This window comes from Lepidochelys kempii, chromosome 8 (genome assembly GCF_965140265.1).
Source record: "Lepidochelys kempii isolate rLepKem1 chromosome 8, rLepKem1.hap2, whole genome shotgun sequence".
Classification (NCBI taxonomy): domain Eukaryota; kingdom Metazoa; phylum Chordata; order Testudines; family Cheloniidae; genus Lepidochelys; species Lepidochelys kempii.
Window position 1 is genome coordinate 11,357,729 of NC_133263.1, and position 17,540 is coordinate 11,375,268.

Below are 17,540 nucleotides of genomic sequence, written 5' to 3' on the forward strand. Positions count from 1 at the left end.
GTCTGAGCGTACCCTGAGTGGAAATTTTCTGAAGATTGTCTTGAAAAGAAATTATCCACTTCCCATTTCACAGCTACACTTCTTGATTACAATGTAGACTGTCTCTTGAGGAAAGAGCTTTCTGTTTAGGAAGAGCAGTGGGTGTGCCTCTCTCTGTTTCTTTGGACAAAACTGCCCCACGCCAACGTTCAGTGGTGTTGGCCTGAAGTATAAATCCCTTAATAAAATTGGTGTCGTGTAACATTGGCAGGCTACTCAATGTCTCAGAGAGATGAAAAGGCTATTTCACAGGATTTCAAGCAGTAAAGTTGTCTGGGGGCTTTATTCTGGGTAATGTTCACGAGGGAATTGCTGTGGTGACAAACCCTGGCATGAACTATCAGTAACAACCTGGGAATTCTCCCACTGCTTTTCTGTGTTAAGGGAAGGCACATCCACTAGATTTTGCTTACTGGCAGCCAGATTTGGCCTTTTATCAGGGGATACCCTAGGTAATAAGTTTCATGCTTTCTTATGCAGTATTTAGCAGGGTTTGCTAGTAGGTCTACCTCTGTTAGGGATTGCAATATCGTTGCTATCTTCTGTAGATGAGTATCCAAGTCAACATGTTAGATCTCCATGTCATCAAGGTATGCAACATATATTGGTTATGAGGCTGAAGGATTTGATCCATCATTGGGGGAAATTTGCATGCTCCAGGAAAGCCAAATGGCATTGTCCAGAAGAGGAACTATTCACAGAGTGTGGAAAAAGCATGTTTCTCCCTGACTCCAGGGCAACAGGAGTCTGCCAATACCCTTCTGTGGGATCTAGCATAGTGACATAATGCATCTTTCCCAAGCTACCTAAAAATTCATCTTCACAGGACAGAGCGTATAAACTGAATGTGTACCCAGGACACAGAAGCAGGATGTTTCTGTGCATGGAATGGGATTATGTCCATGCCTGGATGGCACAAAGTCAGAACAAAAGAAAATAGCTGTTAAAAATGCAGTATTTTACTCTAGGTCAACGGGACTATAAATGGGTACCATCTGCAGTCCTGGCTGGTAAGCCCTCCTGGTGATTAAACAGCATGCACACTCTACCAGAGTACCCATACCAAGTATCTTTATTATTATTTCGTGCCTTAGGCTCCAGAGACAACACAGCATAGCAGCAGACGGAAAAGGCTTCCTTCCTGCACCCTGACACAGTCTTATTCTACTTGTGTTCTTCTCTGAGCTATCTAGCTGGTGACCTAATTACCTCATTAGCTCATCAGACTCTCTACAGGTGCAAGTGATCCCCACTAACCTTCCAAAACCAAGCAGTCTACCTAACTTCCTACTACTCTAACGACCCATTGCCCTGTTCTAAGTGACCAGGGTGCTGCCTCCGAAAAGGGGCTCTATTTACAGCTGCCAACAGCACCCTCTCACATACCTCTTCCCTTTCTGTGTTTTCTCTAGTTAGCTAGGACCCCCTTTCCACTGGGGCTCAGTTTTCCCCTGCCCATGCTCTGTCTTCCTTGTAGGGGCAACAAACCCTCACCACCTTAGTATGACTTTTTGTGGACCATCTGTGAGGGTCTTCCATTCTCCATCCACAGAATAAACACTGTTTAGAATAAACACTGTTTAGGTGTTTTGGCCCACAGGTCATGACACAATGGACATCCTGCAGTCTTTTGCCCGTGATCTATCCCATCCTTTTCAACGCTCACGGGGGCTCTTCCCCAGCCAGCACCTCACAGTCTGATGATCTATGTTTCCCCATAGATGTTAGGGATCTCTCATGCCTCTGGGCCTTCTAACTGGGGTATAGTGGGCTTGGCTTCCACTCTTTCTTTGGGTTGTCCTTCTACAAGGTGACCCTTGCTCCTTCACTCATGTCTCCTCCATTCTGGTGTTCTCCACCTGGGCTCTGCTCTCTCAGCCTTTTAATATCTGTTTAGGTTGTACTCTCTACAGCTTTTCCTCTGCTCTGGAGTTTCCTTCTTGGGCCCCACTTTCTTGGCCTGTTAGTATCTATCTAGGATTTACTTGTATCTCAACTTCTGCCATCCATTGAGGTTCCTTCCACAGGGCCTCCCTTCACCTACTTAAAGGGAATGGGTCCCAACCCTAAGACCATGGGATAAGGAAAAGTTTTCACAACTTCAACACTTTTTCACCTGAACCTCCCCATACCTCTCATGGGACTAAGTTCTTTTCTCCCCTTGTATGCACTCAATGACTAGAGTTTCTCCTTCCCATAACCACTGCTGTTCAACCAACCTGCTCCGCAGGAGCAAGCAGACAAATGCGAGCATAAACTGTTCTAAGATCATGGCATCCATGACTGCTTCCACATCCTGCCTCTTTAACCTCAGCCATTGGTTGGCTCAATCAGTCAACTTCTGCGTAAAGGTTCTAGGCCGTACCCCATTAGTCCACCTGGTGGCCCTAAATATCTGTCTGTACCTTGCAGCTGACAAGCCTGCATGGTCCAATATAGCAGCCTTTAACACACTGTAGTTCTTGGTGTTCTTCTTGCTTAACACCATGTAAGCAGCCTGGGCTTCTCCTGCCAGATAAGGGGCTAACCATAGGGCCCATAACCCTTTATCCCAGACTGGGCCAATAGCTGTTCTCTCAAAAGTCAGTAAGACTGCACTGGTGTCACCCCCAGGGCTCATTGTACAGAGCTGCAGCCCTGCCTCCGACTTCTGTTTCCCACAGCAGGACGTATCAAATTTTGTATGTGCTGCTGTACTGAGTCTCTGTCTTCACAAACTCTTAAAACGCTTGCTGGTGCTCTCCCTGGTGCTTGCCATCCCAGCCGTCTGCTGCAATGCCTGCAGCATCCTCTGCATCTCTTTCTGTTGCTCAGCTAGCCCCCGTATCAGCTCCTCCATCTTTTCCCGGGCTTAACCTGTCCTCATACAGGCCACCTCTCAAACCTTCCTGGCTTTAGCTGACAGGTGTATCACAGACAAGTGCCCATTTGCAAACAGGTTTCCCCTCCAGCCTGGAAACCCTGACTGGTAAGCCCTTCTGGTGACTAAACAGCACACATAGTCTACCAGGGTACCTTCATCAAGAGTCTTTATTATTATTTCTTCCTTAGGCTCCAGGTCTAACACAACATAGCTGCAGATTAAAGGGGCTCCTTCCTGCTCTCTGGATTAGTCTTTTATACTGCTTGCTTTCTTCTTCGAACTGTCCAGCTGGTGACCTAATCACCGCGTTAGCTCACCAGATTCCCACTAACCTTCCAAGCCCAACTTGCTCCTATTCTGACTACCTAGTGCCTGGTGTGTTCTCACTGTGGGCTGGCTCCCAAAAGGGGCTTTATTTATAGCTGCTAACAGTACCATGTCACAGGGACCAAGGCTGAATCGCTAGTCAGTGCTGGGTGTATGGCCAAACTTTAGTCCCACAACATTTGGTAAACCATAAAGAAAGGACACATGCTGCACTTTCGTTGTGGATTCAAAAGTAAAACCAGAAAACATCAGTGAGAATGAAAGGAAATGACCATCAGCATTGTCCTTCAAAGATACCCCAGCAGTAAAGGGTTCTGAAATGTTTTACACAATAAAGGCCCAGTCCTGCTCACAGTGAGGTCAATGGCAAAACTTCCATTTGGTGTCCATGGGTGCACAGCCTAGGTGAAACCGAAAAAGCTTGGTGTTTTCTAAAAAGCTGCGTGGTGGGGAAAATGACCTATTTTACCCTGAGCTTTTTGAGGAATATCTCCATTCATTTGCATAGAGAAAATGTACTCATCACTTCTAAAACTGCATCACACTGGAGGAGTGCATAGAGGATAAAAGAGACTTTCTCTTTTCATTTATGTACTCTCAAGAGAAACTTTATCTACCTAATCTGTAGCATTCAGTCACTCTGACAGCAGGAGGTGGGAGGCTCAGGTTAATCAGCAGGAAAACCTCAGAAATACACTGTGCACTGACAAAGATGGTTTCAAAAATGTTCAAAGAGTAATTACTTCAATTAGATTTTATTCATTGCATCCAACCTTCTTGTGTCAGGAGGGACACGGTAATGAGACTAGAGGTGAGTAAAAGGAGGAAGATAGAAGAGGATTCTGGAAGGTCTCGCTCCAAAAGGATTTCAGACAATATTTATGGTGTGCATTTCCTTTGTCCTCCTGTGAGAATGGGAGAGAACCATGGAGGATGAGCACTGCGGGTGAGAGAGAAAGAAAAATACACCTCACCGGCCAACTGAGCCACATGACTCCTCCCTTTAAACTGCACTTGTTGGGAGTGCCAGGACTGTCGCTACATCTTTTGTCTCTTTCTCCCCTTCTATTACGCCATGAGATCCTTGTCATGTCTGATTTACAGATAAATCTGGAGCAACTGCCATAGGTGCTGGAACTCGGGATGCTGCCACGCCCCCTGGCTTGAAGTAGTAATAACAACCCAAATACATGGTTTCCGCCTTTTAGCACCCCCACTATAAAAATTTTTCCAGCACCACTGGCAACTACAGTTAATTTACACCTTTATATATATATATATATATATATATATATATCTCAATCAAACGGGGTAGAAGCCCTTTGCTTTGTGTGTATATATATATATATATATATAAATCAAACGGGGTAGAAGCCCTTTGCTTTGTGTGTATATATATATATATCAAACGGGGTAGAAGCCCTTTGCTTTGTGTGTGAATATATATATATATATCAAACGGGGTAGAAGCCCTTTGCTTTGTGTGTATATATATATATATATATAAATCAAACGGGGTAGAAGCCCTTTGCTTTGTATATCATGTCTTCATCTATTTTGTTCCCTTGGCCTTTCTTTAAATAAAACATGCCAAAATATATTGAGGTATTAGAAATTTGTGGATTTCAACACAGAAAAGGAAAGTGAATTCAAAGTAAATTCAGCATTCAAGGCGCTGTGCTCATCCTGGCTTCTGTCTCTCACACGGCACCACCATTGTTTCCAGGATATCCCAAAATACAGAAGTAGCAGCAACATTATCAGTTACTTTTGTTTACACAATGGCATTTCTGGCAAACGCCATCATTAGCTAGCAGAGTGCAATGACAGGCAGGTTACAGACCTAGGTTCAATTTAGAGAGTAAGATTGGGATTTTTCAAAAGAACCCAAGAGAGTTAGGCATGCAAATCCTATTGAAATTCAGTGGGGACTGGGCACCTAACTCCCTTAGGCATCGTTGAAAATTCCAGCCCAAAGGTCTTTGATGTTCTGGCTTTATGTATCAACCCTACGCGATATATTTTTATGATGATGCACAGTAATATATGAATGTGTGCCACCATTAATATAGAGAATTTGTATGCCTAACATATCATGGGAAGTGAGCTTTTAGGCTTTGGATTGTGGATAATCAGGATAAGCGTCCGGACTTTTGAGTGCTTATCATTAAAGATAACCCATCACCAGGCTTCTAAGAATATTCTCATAATTCTTTCCCTGTTCAGTAGAAAGATTCCCTACAGATGGAAAACACCAAAATGACATGCTGTCTTGTTTTAAGTATCAAGAAAGTTTACGGTATACACTTATCAAGATGTTGCAGAGAGCATGCAATTTGCTAACCACAAATGGGACATGATAGTGTTGAATAGTTTACTTTTTCCGGAGATAAAGCTGCTTTGAACTTTTTTTCATTTAGCTGACGCCAACTCATGTGCCACCACCTTGCTGCAACTGTACGAATAAAAGCAACAAGCTACACAATGTTTCTCCACCAAAGTGTGACTCATACAGAACGAATGCTGAGATTGGCTGGGACTCAAAGTGACAAAAGCAAGAGGAGCCCAAGTAAAACTCCCACTCTGCCTTTATTTCTAGACAATGAAGTGAGAGCTTACTATGAAGAGCATCTCCAGTTCTAATCAGTCATGTCATGGTCACTGGAGAGATCCTTAGAACTGAAATAGTCTCTGTGGGTTTGGAGCCCGGAAGTCAATTACTAATGATTGTCAAATCGTTAGATATTATGAAGAAATAAATAACCATAGTACTTGAATTGGTCAGAAAAAAGAAGTGTGGGGTTTTATTCAGCAGAAAAGTTTGCCTTTTCATTGAAAAACTGACCTTCTCCAGGTTTCAGAGTAGCAGCCGTGTTAGTCTGTATTCACAAAAAGGAGTACTTGTGGCGACTAACCAATTTATTTGAGCGTAAGCTTTTGTGATGCTTATGCTCAAATAAATTGGTTAGTCTCTATGGTGCCACAAGTACTCCTTTTCTTTTTGACCTTCTCCAAATTTCTAAGTTCTGACAAAATTCAAAACATGTTCAAGGAAAACAGGGTGCTGAAGCCTGTTCTTTTCACAGGTGGGAGGGAGGAGGCAAATTCTGTTTTCCTTGAGAACAAACTGGTGAGGACACCATCGCATTTCCAGTTCCCAAAATACATTCAGATCTAAGTCATCCAGGTCTCACTTAACAGCACAGTAGAGGCCAGTGCAGTGACAGACCCTGAGGACAAGCAACATTGCAGGTGATCCTTTCTGCCCGTACAGCAGTCACAAGTCTGGTAACACTTGAGGCATTGCAAAGTATGAAGCCCTTGGAACAATTAGCTGGGTATTTTGTTGCAAGAGTATCTCACTCCCAACAGACTCTAGAAGCAGGGGAAAGCAGGAGTCACCAAACCTCACATTTTTTCTTATCTTTTAAGGTTTTCCTTTTATCATTTTTACTGCCAGCATCTGCTGTCACAGGAAGGAGTCCCGTGGTGGTGGAACCTGCTGTTCTCATGCCTGAACCTAGAGCCCAGATCACTCTAGTGATTAAACAGGATTAAACAGCTTTCATTTAGGAAGCTCACGTTCATCAGGCCCAGTTCTTACACTAATTTTGGCCCCTGTCATTAGAAATCTCTTTGTTGTCTTCAGAACCAGGATGTTGTGGTCCAGCTAGTTGTCCATGCATGGCCTTTTTCTCTATAACTCAAGAGCCTGTGTATATTATCTCTAGGAATTTGATGATCTATACTGAAGCCTTAATACCCCACCTGTACTGCAGGGTTTTGCTTTATTTTTTGGCTTAAAGAGTAAATTACATGTAAAAACCATTGAGTTGTTATTAAAAAAGACATTCCCATTCTGCAGGACATGTGGATCTTAATAAGTCTTTTGCTTCTCTAACTTTTGATTCTAGAGCTTTGTTAGCATATATAATTTCTGAAGAATTTCTTTGAAAATTGCAGTAATTGATACAATTTTCTCTAAGACTTGGATCCAGCATCCACTGAACACAATGGCAAAACTCCCGTTGTCTTAAAATGTACATATAACACATTTATTTAATTTGTATTCTGGGGAGATGGGGTATGTGCATGCTTGTCCTGTATAATTTTAACAATTAAGGTTTTTTTCCCACTTCTTACTCTGGAGTTCATTATTTTTTCCTGGAATGCACTTCTATTTTTCCTTTATGGTTACAAAAAGTCATTTGATGTTCTTAGCTCAAATCAGTGATACGTTAGAGATGATAAATCTCTCACGAAGCAGAGTGCTGTTTGCTACGAAACACCATGTCTGAATATTGAAAGAAATTGGGGAGACGACATTTCACTCAGAGTTGTAGGAAAAAAAACCCCATATCTTAATTTCTGACAGATAGATTATAGTCTGTGGTTTACAAGCAAAGTATAAAGATGTCATGGGAGAGAAGATCAAATATGAGACACATGGTAAATTAATTTTATCACACGGAATATTGGTTTATGTGGTGGTCTTGAAGATGCTAGAGATAAGAATGTAAATGGCATCATACTATAGTATCCATTGTTGAAGCTATTTCATTTTGGTTACATAATTTGAAGACAATGGGCCAGATTTTGGTCTTTACTATCGTATTTTTATACTGCTCTCTTGGAACAAAAGGGCCATCCAGCTGGCCTACATGAACAGCTGGGGATTCTTTAGATGTGGAAGAATCCCTGGCTGGTGCAGCGCCATCATAACTATGATTTTAACAGGATCTGTAAAAATCAGTAGGAGCCAAATTCAAAGGTGTGTAAGAAGGGAGTAAGTAGTGGGTAGGAGACAAAGTGAGTTTCCATAAGTGAATATCAGTAAGGAAATCTCAACGATTCTAAGTTGACATATGTAGTATGGCTATAAGAAAATGGAAATTACACTACATTAGATTGTGTCTAAACTCCCCTTTGATTTGGCCCGGTGCTTGGTCTGGCCCTACTGGACCAGCAGTAGCAGTTATCCCAGAAATACTGACCTTAGGTCAGTCCGGAGTACTGCCTTAGTCCTGTGGTGCACTTGGTAACAGAAAGAGATGTAGGTGCAGTGGGGAAGACATCCTATTGGCTAGCAAACAGGACAGTGCAGGACCCCAACAACTCAACAGGAATGGACTACTTTATGAGACTGTTTCAGAGGACTTTGGTTTAACAAAAGTTGAAATCCATTCCTAAGAGTGATTTTTTACTTCAAGTCCCAAGTGATGACTCGAGGTGAACTTTGGGGGCTAGTCTCCACTGCAGTCAATGGGAGTAGTACCAGTGACTTCCCTGGGAAAGGGATCAAGTCCATAGGTCCTGGATGTATCCAGCTACCGCATGGGAGTGCAAGGAGGGGCTGGGAGTTCATGAATCCCTCTCATGCTGTTGCATCCCTGCTCAACAGCTGGGGCCTGCTCCCCATGTGTACCAGCGAACTCCGTGAGGCATTATTTGTCCCAGCCACAGTAACTTTTTAAAAGACGGAGCCTTTAAATTAAATTTCCAGGTCATTAGGGAGCAATTTGGCCTTGCTCCTAGGATCTGTCGGAGATCAGGTCCTTAGTTCAAAAACACACTAAAACAAAGGATTTTTTCTCATTTTAAACAGAGGGGGGGAAACAGCAGCCTACGAAATTGAGCATCCTCAAGCCTCTGCATAAGAACTTCAAAAAGATCTTGTGAATGCTGATCTGCAAGTAGAGTTATAACTACCCGATGCCTCACCCATATCCTACCTTGCAGCCAGAAAAGCCTAACATGGTCAGGAGAAGATAGAAAAACAAGTATCTGGGAGATGTTATCATCCAGAGAAATTGCCAGTCGTAACGTCAAATACTGTAACTGGACTCATTTAAAAAGTGAGAACATTTCAGTCATGCGTTTTCTCTACCTCAGTCAACTACAACAACAATAGTAATATCTGAACCATTTTAAAAAAAACCAACTCACAACACGTTTTAAGCCCTTCATTCTTTATTACTTTGAAGACAGGTTTTAAACCTTTTCAGAGTCAGTCTCCATAGACTTGAAGGCCAGCAGGTACCATTATGATTATCTAGTCTGATCTCCATAACCAAGCCGTGGAACTTCACTCCCTAATTTCGGCCTCAAGCCCACCGCAGAACTGATGCATTGGCTGAGACTCAAAGCCAGACCTCCTGCATGGCCGACAAGAATTCTGTCACTGAACCACCAACGCTGCAAAAAGCCTGAGCAGCAAATCTGCGTGAAAGTGTCATGAAGCAACCTTGCAGTGTTTTGCTTAGTTTGTGGTTTTGTTAAACTCAAGCTAAGCTCATCAAAAGATTTGTCCAGTGCCAGCAAATGGTTCCATCAAACTGGGCCATGTTTTGATCAGACCTGTTTCCTGCACACCTGGTCAGCATTTTGAATGAAGCCAGGCAGAGTTCTGAGTGTTCTCAACTCTTTCAGCTGTTCTGTAATAAGCTGCCTTTTCCCGTTTCTTAAGGCAGGGTATGGCGCCATCATGTGGTCAGTGCTTTCACCTGTTTTATATTTTACTATTTTCCCCACCTCTTCTCTGTTTTATTATTTAACTTTCTCTCCCCCTCCTTCTTTGCCACTTAGGTAATATGCTACTATGTTTGATGGCCCATTCCTGCAGTCTTCTATTTAATGTGAGTTTGGCTGAGTAAGCACTGCAGGACCTATCTCAGTTTGGTTTGTACTGCTCCAAACAGAAATACACCAATAAAAATAACTGAGAGAAACCCATGTTGCTCTCAGTGCTGTATATGCAAGGAGCACTAGAAAGAATAAAGCAAAAGAACAAATGATTTCAAATACGCATTGATTAGCACTTTTACAAACGTTGTAATACAAGAAAATTCTATAGTGAGATTCTGTTCCCAAATCCCTCCAGCTCTCCTCCCATAGGCCCCACTCCAGCAAAGCATATAAATATTTGCTTAATTTTGTTTTAAACGTTTTTGCTGGATTGAGTCCTTCCCCTACAATAGCCCTAACATTTTAAAAATGCTAAGCAATCTCAGTGGACCTATGTCGTGGCCTAAAGTGCCTATTCCACTTGAGTTCGTTTTGTTTTTTAATTAAACAATATTATCCATATGCTAAAAGGCCTAAAGCCTTAACATCCCATCTGCCCTGTAGGAGATTTCCCATCATGCACTGGTTTCCAGGAGCACAGTTGGCTCCAGGATGTACCTTTCATAAACATGTAGAACCCCTTTGTGCCCACTTCCTCATGCACTTATTCAGACACTTTGTTCCACTGTAGGGTTGCCAACTTTCTAATGGCACAAAACCAAACTCCCCTTCCCCGAGACCCTACCCCCACTCATTCCACCCCCCTCCTTCTGTCGCTTGCTCTCTCCCACCCTCACGCACTTTCACCAGGCTGGGGCAGGGGGTTGGGTGCAGGAGGGGAGTGAGGGCTCCTGCTGGGGCTGCAGGCTCTGCAGATGAGGGCTTTGAGATGTGAGAGAGGGCTCTGGGCTGCCTTAGCCTTGGGCCCCTGTTGTGCCACTGACCGGATTTTAATGGCCCAGTCATCGGTGCTGATCAGAGCTGCCACAGTCCCTTTCTGACTGGGCATTCTGGTCAAAAACCGAATGCTTGGCAACCGTATTTCAGTGGGATTACTCACTTACTCAGCATGAAGAAGGGTGGCAGAATCAGGTCCTTAACTGATATTATGCATTACAAGAAACCCTAAGGCACAGTGAACAGATGTAATAACATTGCAGGTGTCAGGCAGTCTTGCTCTGCTTATATTTCTTAGCCCATAAAATTAAGTTCTATAATGCACTGGACCTGAGGCATGTTCCTATGTCATTTCTAACACAGCAATTCACATTTTTACACAAAAAATAATCAATAGATACACACATCTATTCTACAGAATGAAATGGAATCTCTAGATACATTTGGTACATTTTAAAAATTGTTTCATGTGATGTAAATTCTCTATATAACTAGGAGAATAATTGTTTGCTCTTGTTCTGTTTAATTTGGTCTATATTTTCATCTTTCCACAAAAAAGCTATGTCCCTAGAAATAAAGAGTTAAGGAAAGACCGTTTTCATTCTTTGCTCTCTGCAATTCCATGTGTCAGAGCTAATCACATGTTAATGTGTAAGCTGCTGGAAAGTGCAATTTTTGGTGCTCTCCTTCCAGCATCCAGCTTTGAGTTAATATTTAGGCCAGTGTTTCTCAAAACAGGGGCTGGTCTTCTGTGTCCAATCCTGGAGCAGTACTGGGAGAATGCTGGGGACGGGAGCAACCCTATCCAGCCATCCTTGGCTGAAATGGCCCCACAGGAATGACCAGTTACTGAGCCTTGGAGGGTGAAATAAAGGAGACAATAGGGAAATCTTGCAGGACAAACAAATGTGAAGGTTTTATTGGGATCCAGCAGTAAGAGTGGCCCCAGCCACATGGATCTGTGACTAGACTGATCGTGGAGACATTATTCCTCTGGTAGAGATGGCATGCTCAGAAATGGGGACAGCAGGCAGCATGTTCTGCTGGCTCATCCCCCTTTCCTCTGCTGAGGCTTGATCCTATGCTCATTGAAGCCGATAGTAAAGCTCCTACTGATCTAATGGTGCAAGATCTTGGGTCTAGTTTCTAAGTCTTCTGTGCTCCTTTGCTTTGTGCTGGGAAGAGAAGGGAAGTGTATTGGCCTATTCTTCTCTTTCCAGCATTTTAGCAAATAAAACCAAAGTCTGGCTGTTTAAGGCACAGATGCCATGCATGGCAGAACAATTCAGATACACAGTTCATAGTCAATCTTCCCATGACTTTCCATTTTAATTCATTCATGTTCCATTTTACACAGAATAGGCAAATAAATGACATATAATTTAGTTTTCATTGAAAGGAAATAATATTCCCAACTGTCCTTAGATGAGAACGATGTGTTTCAGAGTAGGTAATGTGGAGAGAATGACGCTTTAAATGTAATCAGTGATGGAAGGACTTTTGCTCAAAGGGCGCTTGTACCAGATGTATTTTGTTCTTCATTTATGGAAAACTGACTACTCTGGTTAATCTCAGCAGTAGCAAATGCGAGGCCCAAGAGCAGGCAGCAGATGAGCATCCTAGCCCAGAGAGCCACCTCCCAGTCTGGCTGGTCCTCAAGTGGGGTGAGACTTTGGCCTTGCTTCTACTCCTTTTTAGGCCTAGTGGTATAGGGACCCTCTTGGCCCCACTCCCATTTTGTCTTGGGCTCAAGGGGAAGGACCCAATCCAGTCTCAGGGCATAGGGAAAGCCTCCTAGAGCCCACATGCTTAGCAGCTCCTTTCTGGGTTTAGGGGGCGGGACATTTTGGCCCTGCACCTAGTCACTGTTCTTCTAATGTTGGAGAGAGGAACGGAGGGAGGCCTGCAACTCCCTGTTTCCTTCTTCTGGCTCGGTGGAGGGGAGTGGGAGCACCCTCCTGGCTGCTACTCCATTCCCTTCTCAGCTTGTCTGCAGGGGCCACAAGGAGGGGGAAATTCTAGGTAGAATTGCTCCTGTTGTTTCCCCCACCAAAAACTCATGGAGCAACTTGACGGAGGGGACCGAGGGGACTATACCTCAGAGCTCCCAACCTCTGCTCACCTAATGCACTGCCCTTCTGCCCACTATGCTTCTGGCCCCACAGCCCTTCCCCCTGGGGTTACAGGACCACAGTGGGCAGGACCGGCTCCAGGCACCAGCAAAGCAAGCACGTGCTTGGGGCAACACATTTCCAGGGGTGGCACATTCATAGGCGCTGACTTTACCCGGCCCCGGTGGGTGCTTGCGCCCCCCCCGCCCCTAGCCCTGCCTCAACTCTGCCCTTTCCCCGCCCCCATTCCAACCCCTTCCCCAAATCCCTGGCCCTGCCTCCTCCCACAGGCACACGCCGCCGCTTCTCCCCACGCGAAACAGCTGTTTCTCAGCAAGCCTGGGAGGGAGGGGTGAGAAGCGGAGCGGCAGCAGTGTGCTCAGGGGAGGAGGCAGAGGCGGAGGTGAGCTGGGGCGGGGAGCTGCTGGTGGGTGCAGAGCACCCACCAATTTTTCCCTGGGGGTGCTCCAGCTCCGGAGCACCCACCGAGTCGGCGCCTCTGGGCACGTTTCCGGGGGTGGCACATTTCTAGGAGCGGCATTCCGGCCAAAAAAGAGGGGGGCGGCCAAAAATGTTTTGCTTGGGGCAGCAAAAAACCTAGAGCTGGCCCTGGCACTGGGTCCTATTTACTCCCACCTGTCACCAGAAACCTTGCATCTGCCTCCACTTGCTAGGCTGCAACAGCTTGCACCAGACACCTGCCCCTTAGGAAAGATAGCATGAAGATTTTTTAAAAGTGTAAGCAAGGGCAGTTATGGTGATCCAAGTAAGCTAAAGGCTCAAGGGACGCAATAGACGAGACTGAGATCTGATATGAGAAGGTTCTGCGCCACGGATTTAAACGGGATTACAGCTACGCCCACTATGTTTGAAGCTGAGGCATATTTTAGAGCCAACCTTTTGGGTCTACTGGGAGCTTTGTCACCTTGACTAAGTCACTTAGGCCAAGATTTACAATGCTGGGTGGCTAAAGTTAGGCACCTAAATCCATATTTCGGCATCTTCGGGTACGTCTACACTGCAGCTGGGAGGGTCCTTCCCAGTATGGGTCGACAGGCCCCCGCTAGCTCAGCTGCAGCTAGCATGCTAAAAATAGCACTGTAGCCAGGATTAGCATGGGCAGAGGCTCACAGGGTCGGGGCGGCTTTGTACTCAGGCTATCCCAAGCTGCTGCTGTGTGACCCTAGACATGTCACTTAGTCTCTCTGCACATCAATTCACCATCTGTAAAATGGGGAAAATAGCCCTTCCCTACCTCACAGGGGTATCATGAGGATAAACACATACATGACTGTGAGAGGCTCAGATACTACGGGGAGGGGGCCACATAAGTACCTTAGATAGAGGGTTTTCAGGAGTTCTGGACAACCACAACTTCCACTGATTTCAGTGATGAGGTCTCTATTTTTAATAGCGTTGGTGGCTCTGAAATCAATAAAGATCTTTGTGAAGCTGACCTGGGTGTTAAGGATTGGTCTCAGCTTGGTCTCCTCTTAGTGCTTTGCGTGAAAGTTCATATCCAAGAAACATGGCTGCACTCATCGGGAATCCTCGCACTGCATTGACTGTGATGCCCCTAACAAAGACCTGTTCAGGAGGGGAAAAGATGACAGCAAAGGAATAGGTCAGATATTTTTCTGAAGGCAACACCAAGCTAAATCATTGGGAAATGTGAATAACAAAACATGGTAAATTGTGATCTGCTCATAGACATTTTGTGAGCTGGAGAAGTTAGTGCCTTAGTTCCTATGCTCATGCATCTGTGCATTTTCTGCCTGAGCACCAGAGAGTCAAAACACAATAGCAAGTTGCTAGTTTGACAGGGCTGCATACATACTCTGCTGCTTGTACAGAATGCCTTCCAAGCAGCAGTGAAAAGCAGGAGGTGGCTCTCAGAAGTTTCTTTTCCTGCATTAAGTAAAAAGTGGGCTAACTAATACATGTTTAAATCTTTGTGACCAGAAAACAGGAAATCTAAATCTTCTTCTTAATCACCCCTCTCTTATCTGTCTCTCCCTTCCTCTCTTGCACATGCATTGAAAACTATATTGAACGAGCTGAGAAAAAGAAAGGCAAGATTACAGGGCCGCTTGCCTTTGCAAATGAAGTGCTCAGAATTTATGGGCTAGTCTTCAGTTGCACCAGCGTTGTGTGTGAGACAACTGGGACTTGGGGAGAGAGAAGAGGAGGTGTTACAATGTGGATTCAGTCTCTGCTGCAAGCTGGAGAAGCCATAGGTCTCTTCCAAGGATAGCTGGAATGCCCCTCTCCTATTCTCAGGAGACATGAACACACCATCCACATAGCAGGGCAGGAGTAGGTGGCAGAGAACCAGCTACACTGGCTCTGTGGGGCTCCAGGAACATAGAGTCTCCTAGCCGGGCCCTGAATGCAGTCACTTATGACAGGGCAGTTCCCAGTTTCTCCTTTATGGCAGCTTTAAGGCCCTGACCCAACAAAGCACTTTAGCACATGCTTAAAATTTAAGCACATGAATAATCCCATTGACTTCTGCGGAGCCACTTGTGGGTTTAAGGTTAAGTACATACGTAGATGCTTTTCTGGATCAGGACCTATACCCCCTTGTCTTTGCTTTGGTCCAACTCAGCGCAAGTAGAATATTTTGTAGTTTTCTCTTCTGCTTTCACAAAACAATTTCCAATCCAAGGAAAAATGTTCAATTGTTCTGTGCCTTATTGAGAATTCGTTCACATGACTGTAGACCGGACTCAACAGCAATATTTCATATAGGCCAACACTTCCAAATCTGATTTCCTAAAGTCAGGGGCCTAAGTACATATTTAAGCATCTCTTTTATTTGGGTGACAAAATATGGATTTAGATACCCAGGTTTGATAATTTTGGTCATCATATTTTGAACTGATATGTGTTTCTGAGAGTGAAAAGGGCTTCATTTTTTGATTGCTTGAACAGTAAAGTGGAAAAGGGGTCATTGTATTAATAACAAACTTCTAGTGCTAACTTGTATCCTGTTTTAAAATTCTGCCATCCCACATAGCACTATTGCAGGGGTGGGCAAACTTTTTGGCCTGAGGGCCACATCAGGGTTGTGAAATGGTATGGAGGGCCGGGTAGGGAAGGCTGTGCCTCCGCAAACAGCCTGCGCTCCGCCCCTCCCACTTCCCGCCCCCTGACTACCCCCTCAGAACCTTCGACCCATCCAACTCCCCTCCCCTTGTCCTCTGACTGCCCCCTCCAAGGACCCCCCAGGACCCCATCTGCTATCCAACCCCCCCTTGCTCCCTGTCCCCCCACTCCCAGGACTCCCTGGGACTCCCTATGTAACCCCCTTGCTCCCTGTTTCCTACCGCCCCCCCCTCTCTGAACCTCCGCCCCATGCAACCGCCCCCATCCCCTGACTGCCCCCTGGGACCTTCTGCCCCTTATCCAACCTCCCGTCCCCCTACCCCCTTACCATGCCGCTCAGAGCAGCAGGACAGGCTTTTTGGAAAGCCTGGGAGATTGGTGGGCACAGCTGTGGGGGAGGGGAGACAGCGGGGGAGGGGCCGGGGGCTAGCCTCCATGGCCAGGAGCTCAGGGGCAGGGCAGGACAGTCCCGCGGGCCATAGTTTGCCCACCTCTGCACTATTGCACAGACCTCACTGTACTAAAAACCAATATCAACTTGATTTTACCAACACCCCATTTAACTAATTCCAGAATGTTTAGTGGAGTGTTTCAGTTAGCAAGCTACTAACAGAATCATATTATTAAATAAATTCACTGATAAAATTATCATTAATATCTAAATTTAGATTACTGAATTTTGGAATAGGAGTGGGGACCAAAATCATAAAATCATAGATTAGGGTAGGAAGAGACCTCAGGAGGTCAACTAGTCCAACCCCCCAGCTTGAAGCAGGACCAGCACCAACTAAATCATCCCAGCCAGGGCTTTGTGAAGCTGGGCCTTAAAAACCTCTAAGGATGGAGATTCCACCACCTCCCTAGGTAACCCATTCAGGTGCTTCACCATTCAGGTGCTTCACCAAAACAGTTTTTCCTAAGAGCCAACCTAGACCTCCCCCACTGCAACTTGAGACCATTGCTCCTTGTTCTGTCATCGGCCACCACTGAGAACAGCTCCATCCTCTTTGGAACCCCCCTTCAGGTAGTCGAAGGCTACTATCAAATTCCACCTCACTCTTTTCTTCTGCAGACTAAATAAACTCAGTTCCCTCAGCCTCCACTCAGAAGTCATGTACCACAACCCCCTAATCATTTTCGTTGCCCTCCGCTGGTCTCTCTCCAATTTGTCCACATCCTCTCTGTAGTGGGGGCCCCAAAACTGGACGCAATACTCCAGATGTGGCCTCACCACTGCCAAATAGAGGAGAATAATCACTTTCCTCGATCTGCTGGCAGTGCTCCTACTAATGCAGCCCAATATGGGGTTAGCCTTCTTGGCAACAAGGGCACACTGTTGACTCATATCCAGCTTCTCGTCCACTGTAATCCCCAGGTCCTTTTCTGCAGAACTGCCATTTAGCCAGTCGGTTCCCAGCTTGTAGCAGTGCATGGGATTCTTCTGTCCTTCGCGCAGGACTCTGCACTCTCCTTGTTGAACCAGATTTCTTTTAGCCTTATCCTCCAATTTGACTAGGTCACTCTGGATCTTATCCCTACCCTCCAGCGTATCTACTTCTCCCCACAACTTAGTGTCATCCGTGAATTTGCTGAGGGTGCAAACCATCCCATCATCCAGATAATTAATGAAG

At 45.1% G+C, this 17,540-nt stretch overlaps 1 protein-coding gene across 4 annotated transcripts in view; it reads right to left on the reverse strand.

The window, feature by feature from the left end:
* Positions 1-17,540, reverse strand: part of SLC25A48 (solute carrier family 25 member 48) — a 48,842-nt gene that overhangs the window by 5,031 nt on the left and 26,271 nt on the right. For 2 of the 4 annotated variants that reach the window (XR_012160526.1, XR_012160524.1), the window contains one exon: positions 14,137-14,388. Coding sequence is in view for 1 of the 4 variants with exons in the window: in XM_073358148.1 (XP_073214249.1) it covers positions 14,266-14,388 (123 nt within the window). In the remaining 3 variants the exon portion in view is untranslated. Of the gene's footprint in view, positions 1-4,077; positions 4,135-14,136; positions 14,389-17,540 lie in introns of those variants that run through there. The other 2 variants (XM_073358148.1, XR_012160525.1) reach the window with 2 other exon arrangements.